The 7,287-nt window shown below is 51.1% G+C and overlaps 1 protein-coding gene across 1 annotated transcript; it reads left to right on the forward strand.

The window, feature by feature from the left end:
* The first annotated feature begins 1,630 nt into the window (after positions 1–1,630).
* On the forward strand, positions 1,631–7,033 carry LOC134288231 (uncharacterized). The gene has a single exon (XM_062852358.1). The coding sequence runs from the start codon at positions 1,631–1,633 to the stop codon at positions 7,031–7,033; it is 5,403 nt and encodes a 1,800-aa protein (XP_062708342.1).
* The last annotated feature ends 254 nt before the right edge of the window (positions 7,034–7,287 follow it).

Consider the following 7,287-nt stretch of genomic DNA (forward strand, 5'->3'; position numbering starts at 1 on the left):
ATCTCTCATCTCTCATCTCTCATCTCTCATCTCTCATCTCTCATCTCTCATCTCTCATCTCTCATCTCTCATCTCTCATCTCTCATCTCTCATCTCTCATCTCTCATCTCTCATCTCTCATCTCGCATCTCTCATCTCTCATCTCTCATCTCTCATCTCTCATCTCTCAGCTCTCATCTCTCATCTCTCATCTCTCATCTCTCATCTCATCTCACATCTCATCTCTCATCTCATCTCTCATCTCATCTCTCATCTCATCTATCATCTCATCTCTCATCTCATCTCTCATCTCATCTCTCATCTCATCTATCATCTCATCTTTCATATCATCTCATGTCATCCTTCCCTAACCCTCCATCCTATCCTCTACACTCCCCTCTACCCTAGCCTCTACCCTATCTTCTACCCTACCCTCTACTCTAACCCTCTACCCTACCCTCAACCCAACCTTCTACTTACCCTACCTTCTACCCTAATCTCTACTCGAACCCTCTACCCCACCCTCTACCTTAACCCTCTACCCAACCCTCTATCCTACTGTTTATACACATTTGAATTTGTCACACCCTAACACCCTAGCATATGTTCCACAAGAGAATCTCTCTTTACTTTCATTACTCCCGATCAACCCGAATCTCATCAGCTGTAGGTACACGCTATAGAGTACAAACCATTAGGAGTTAGTTATCTCGCAATCGACCGTGCGCGCAGACCGTCGTCGGGTTCTACCGCGACCGTGTTTTGAAGAAAGGCGTATAAATTACGGTTGTATCAAATCAGTTTTTCTTTACCGCAATAAAAAGTGTTTTTAATACCTTAATCGCGGGTCGAGTTCAGTACCGTATCCGAAATCCGTTCGAAGTGTGATCCTGTCGGAACATTTTTTGGTCCTTCGAACCGGATTTCGGGGACTTAGTACCGTAAAGAAGTGCCGAAAACCCAGTGACCTATGGACTGTGAACAATAAAAACCCATATGGACTGAACGTTGACCTGGTGAAGAGGGTCCAGTGCGTGTGAACGAGGTTCAGTGACCTGCAAGCGAAGAGCAGTGAACCCTAACGATCCAGAGTTAAGTGCGACGGTGATAGCTGTTGGCAATTTGGAAGACCCAGCCGAGCAATTATTCCCGTTTGGCTGCGACGACGCAGGCGGCAGTTCGATCGAGAGGACGACGACGACGACGACGACGGCGACAATAGCATCGAGACTGCTAAAACCGGGGAAGTAGATTTGCATGTTCTGTCTCATTGTGGTGGCTTGCATGATACGCTACCAACTATTTGCATGTGATGATTGAGTGGCAATAAAGTTGATAAGAGTAAATGCGAGATAGATTTCTTTGGGATCGAGCCCTGCAATTGATGCAATTATCCTCCGGGTGGGTCGGTTGGTCTTGGAATTGTTGGCATTTTCGTTCATTGGTTGTTGTCTGCTTTGGTTTGTCCTCTCTTGCTGTCAATAAGCGATCGTCGTCAGTCTGTTATTTCGCGAGGTCGCGCGGGACGTCGAGTCGATTGTGGGTGTTTTTTTGTAAAATCAGTGCACAGTGGAAGTGATTAATTACCGGTGGCAGTGCAGTGTGCGATACTTTATTATTCAGTGCAGTGGTGAATCAGTGATCAGTGACCATGACGAACGATCTTCGTGAGCTGGAAAAGCAGGATCGCAACATCCGGAAGACGTTGGAAGGGATGCAGTACTTCGTCGAACATTACAGTCCTGACCTAGTCGACCAAGTGGCGATTCGTCTTCAGCGATTGGAGGAAGTTTTTCAGGAGTTCCATGCGGTTCGTCGAAAGATAGAGCTGTTAACAGAAGATGTGTTCTCCGAAGACGAAGAAGAAGTGGACCAGAAGGAAACCAAGGAACAGCGGAAGGCTCGTATTGCCGGCGTGATCCAAGCGAGGGAAGAAGAGAACGTGAAGATTATGATGAAGATCGAGAATGTGTACTACAAAATCAAGGCTGCCCTCACCCGATTGCTACCCAAATCGACCCCCGTTGCTGCTATATCCGGTGTTCAACCCCCACCAGCAGCCGCTCCAGCTGTTTCGAGAGTGAAGCTACCAGAAATTCGACTGTCGAGCTTCGGTGGACAGCTGAGAGAGTGGGTCACCTTCCGTGACTCGTTCCGTAGCCTGATACACAACAACCAACAGTTGTCAGCTATGGACAAGTTTACGTATCTGCGATCGTCGTTAACCGGAGAGGCTCTCCAGGAAATCAACTCAGTGGAGATGACCGAAGCGAACTACGACGTAGCCTGGGTAGCATTGAAGCGCAGGTACGAGAACAAGAAGCTCATCGTGAAAGCCCATTTGGATTCGCTGTTCTCGGTCGAGGTGATGAAGAAGGAGAGCTACGAGTCGCTGAGCAAGCTGATCGGCGACTTTGAGAAGAACCTGTTGATGCTGGACAAGATAGGAGAGAACACGGCGAATTGGAGCACCATCCTGGTGTACATGATCTGCTCGCGATTAGATCCGGCCACTCTCAGACAATGGGAGGCACACCACAAATCAAATGCGGTTCCGACGTACGCGAATTTGATCCAGTTCCTTCGTGAGCACTGTTCTGTACTCCAGTCAATTGCGCCGAGTAATTCCATTCCTGTCCAAGAAAAGCGATCGAAGGTTGGCGTGAGCAATGCTGCAGTTCAGTCGTGGAACAAGTGTCTCTTCTGTGGAGAATCGTTCCATTCAGCGTTCCGTTGCTTCAAGTTCCTGAAGATGAAGGTTCCAGAACGTCTCGACGTGGCTCGGCGGAGTAAAGTTTGCCTGAACTGTCTAACTGCTGGACATTATGCGAAGTCGTGCACGAAGGGCTGCTGTCATCACTGCCAGCAGAAACATCATTCCCTGTTGCACACTGATTCAAGCCAGCAGTCACCCCCACTTGTCAAATCCTCCGTCCCGTCGCAGAAGAAACCTCCATCGTCAAACCAGCAGCAACACCAAACACAACCACACACCAGTAGCCATTCCACACCAACCCAGACCATTACACCTTCCACAAGCGCTCTCCCTGTTACTCACTCGCCAAACACTCAACCACTGCACACCACAAATCAGACATGCACAAGCCAGAACTCCGTTTCCCTCTCAGTGAGCAACCGTACCGGAGATGTCCTTCTCTCCACTGCGGTAGTCTCTGTCAAGGACCAGTACGGTGCGACACGACTAGCCAGAGCTTTGCTAGATTCGTGCTCGCAGTTCTGTTTCATGACCACCAATTTCAGTCAAAAACTGAAACTCCGTGGATTTCCCGATCACTTGACAGTTCAAGGAATCGGGGGTTCCAATTCAGTATCCCGTAGACGAGTGAACGCTCGGATCCTTCCCCGGTCCGGTGATATTTCGTCCTACAACGAGGACATGTCGTTCTACATTCTACCGGAGTTGACAACCACTCTGCCAGTCCAAAGGGTCAGCGTCGGTCAATGGAAGCCGCTATCCAGCATCGTGTTGGCCGATCCACAGTTCTGTGAGCCCGAGCAGATCGACATCATCATCGGTGCCGAGTATTTCTACGATCTTCTCACCGAAGGACGAAGCAAGATTAGCGAGGAGGGACCAACTCTGCAGAATACTGTCTTCGGTTGGATTGTTTCAGGACGCATTCCTGATCAACCAGTGAGTCCAACGCAATCAGTTTCGTTTTCGTGCACGCTAGCGGACATCCAGGACCAGCTACCACGCTTCTGGGAGTTGGAGTCCTGCAAGTCCAGTAGCATCCAGTCGGTAGAAGAATCAACGTGCGAGACCATCTTCGACGAGACAACAACTCGGGATAGCAGTGGCAGATTCATGGTGTCGTTGCCGAAGAAGGAGTTCGTCATGCAGCAGCTTGGCGAATGTGAAACGATTGCCACTAAACGTTTCTTAGCCTTGGAACGACGACTAGAAGCCAACCCCGAGCTGAAGACTCAGTACCATCAGTTCATACGTGAATATGAGCAGCTTGGCCATATGAAGCAGGTGGACAGCGAAGATCCAGACTTTCCCATCTACTTCCTTCCGCATCACGCAGTGTTAAAGCCAGACAGTACCACGACGAAGCTGCGAGTAGTATTCGACGCATCCTGCAAAACGTCCACAGGAGTCTCGTTAAACGATGCCCTGATGGTCGGACCCGTCGTTCAGGATGACCTGCTGGCGATTCAACTGCGTTTCCGTCTCCACCGAATAGCCGTCGTCGCAGACGTGGAGAAAATGTATCGGATGATCCTCGTCTATCCGTCAGATCAACGGCTCCAGTGCATTCTGTGGAGGGATACTCCGAACGAACCTATCCGCACGTATCAGTTAGCTACAGTAACGTATGGGACAGCATGTGCTCCGTACTTGGCGACCAAGTGTCTGCAACGGCTGGCAGAACTTGAGGCCGAGAGATATCCTGTGGCGGCGAAGACAATGAAGGAGGATTACTATGTCGACGATATGCTGAGCGGAGCCGATAACCTTGAAGCCGCAACGCAGCTAACCAGCGAAATGCTCGAGCTTGCTTCCTCCGGTGGTTTCACTTTGCGAAAATGGAACTCCAATTCTAGCGCACTCCTGGATCAGTTACCAGAGAATCTCGTCGACCGCCGGCCGGAGCTTGAGCTGGATACTACGAACACTCCAGTGAAGACACTTGGGCTGCTCTGGGACACCACTTCAGACAGTTTTCTCTTCCGTTCACCTGTGTGGAACTCAGAGGCACCTATCACCAAGCGAATTGTGCTTGCGGACACAGCTCGTTTATTCGATTCCATCGGCCTGGTGGGACCTGTCATCGTCGCAGCGAAGATATTCGTTCAAGACCTGTGGAAGCAGAAGTGCGACTGGGACGAACCGTTACCCGAAGCATTCCAGAATTTTTGGATCGAGTATAGGAGAAATCTATCCGCCCTTTCGTCGTTATCGATTCCTCGGTGGGTGGCGTTCAGTACGGATCTGGCTTCCGTTCAGGTTCATGGCTTCTGCGATGCTTCTAACAAGGCGTATGGAGCATGCCTCTACCTCCGCAGTACTACCTTCGGCGGTTCCGTAGAAGTGCGTCTCATCACAGCCAAGTCCAAGGTCGCACCACTTGAAGATCTGAAGCGGAAGAAAAGGGTTCAGACCACTCCCCGGCTGGAACTCTCCGGAGCATTGCTGCTCAGTCACCTATACGAAAAGTTCGTCGCCAGCACAGCAATTCAGCACACCGCCTTCTTTTGGACCGATTCGACGATCGTGATGCACTGGCTCTCGTCGCTACCGTCACGGTGGCAGATGTTTGTTGCGAATCGTGTGTCGGAGATCCAACACGCCACGAAAGGATGCCCGTGGAACCACGTAGCTGGTGAAGAAAATCCCGCCGACATCATCTCTCGGGGAATGACACCAGCTCAGCTGCAATACGAAAGGCTGTGGTTCGAGGGACCGCTGTGGCTTCGTCAGGACGCGAGCATCTGGCCGTCCAAGGCTCCAGAAGAGGAAATCGATCCTGCCATACTGGAAGAGAAGAAGGTCCTTGCGCTCCCAGCGACGGCTGAATCCGTTAGCGAAATATTCAGTCTCCGTTCATCGCTGTTCAGTTTAGTCAGGTTGGTCGCTGGCATCCGCCGGTTCGTGCACAACACACAGCACAGACAGGACAGACGCACAGGGTTTCTGACGTTCCCCGAACACGAGCAGGCCTTGACATTCCTGGTTCAGCTGGCGCAACAAGAAGCCTTTCCAGCTGAGGTAGCAGCGTTGAACAAGAACAATCCAGTCAGTCCATCGTCTTCGATAAGCAGGTTGAATCCAGTTCTTGTCAGTGGAATCCTCTGTGTGGGAGGCCGACTAGCCAAGGCGCCAGTGTCAGCGAGTCGGAAACATCCGATGATTTTGAGTCACCATCATCCACTGGCAAGGTTGGTTCTGCACTACTACCATTGCAAGCACTTCCATTCCGGATTGCAGCTTCTCGTGTCCACTGTTCGTGAGCGTTTCTGGATCACGCGCATCAGGAGTCTTGCCAACTCTGTGTTACACGAATGCGTTCGTTGTTTCCGAACCAGGCCGAAGGTGCTAGACCAGCTTATGGCCGATCTTCCGTCGGAACGAGTCTCTCCGGCACCTCCATTCCTTAGAGTAGGCGTGGATTATTGCGGACCGTTCCTGATCAAATACCCTGTTCGCCGCGCGACTCCCACGAAACATTACGTCGCCATTTTCATCTGCCTCGTTACGAAGGCAGTTCATCTCGAGTTGGCCAGCGATCTCACTAGCGAAGCCTTCCTTGCCGCCTTCAAAAGGTTCGTGGCTCGCAGAGGAAAACCGATCCTGGTCATGTGCGACAACGCCACAAACTTCGTGGGAGCCAAGCGCCAACTGGATGAATTACGGCAGCTGTTCATCGACCAAACGTTCCAGGAGTCCATCGTCCGTGGAGCGATCGAGGACGGCATAGAATTCCGCTTCATTCCAGCAAGATCCCCCAACTTCGGTGGTCTTTGGGAGGCCGCCGTGAAGTCTTTCAAGGGTCATTTCAAGCGTACCATCGGTGACCGTGTGCTGCAGTACGACGAGATGATCACCGTGTTGCCACAAGTTGAAGCGATCCTCAACTCCCGGCCCCTCACGCCGGTCAGTAACGATCCGTTGGACTTCGAAGCGTTGACGCCAGGTCACTTCCTGGTTCAGCGACCGTTGACAGCAGTTCCAGAGCCATCTCTAGAAGATCTGCAGCGGAATCGGCTGTCAATGTGGCAGCAAGCGCAAGACTACGTTCAGCAAATCTGGACCAAGTGGTCCACTCAGTACCTTTCCGATCTCCATAACCGGACTAAATGGACCCGGAAACGGGACAATATCTCTGTTGGGACGCTAGTCCTACTCAAGGAAGACAAGCTTCCGCCACTAAGGTGGAAATTGGGCCGCGTCATTCAGATCCACCCCGGATCAGATGGCAACATACGCGTTGTTACTGTGAAGGCCCAGGACGGCGAGTATCAGAGAGCCATTTCGAAAATTTGCATCCTTCCGATCCGCGACAACCTGGAGTCTGAGCAGATCTAATCTGCATTCTGTTCGTCAATTCTACTGTTTTTTTGAACTGCCAACTCGTTCCAAATTCCTGCCTACCGGAACCACTTGAGGTCTACAGTATCAGTATTCCATACGTCACCTGTTGGTCATTCAGTGGCCAGCCACAATCGTATCGTTCTGCATGTGTGAAGTCCACGGTGCCGTCCTATCCGTCATTTTGAAGCGTTCTCGATTATGTCGCCATTTCCATTTGCCAAGGTAGAAGAGGCGTTGCATCCATGCGT

Source organism: Aedes albopictus, chromosome 1, assembly GCF_035046485.1.
Source record: "Aedes albopictus strain Foshan chromosome 1, AalbF5, whole genome shotgun sequence".
NCBI classification, from domain to species: Eukaryota; Metazoa; Arthropoda; class Insecta; order Diptera; family Culicidae; genus Aedes; species Aedes albopictus.

Excerpts from the sequence above, each read along its gene's own strand:
- LOC134288231 (XM_062852358.1), top strand. The coding sequence starts at position 1,631 with ATGACGAACGATCTTCGTGAGCTGGAAAAGCAGGATCGCAACATCCGG.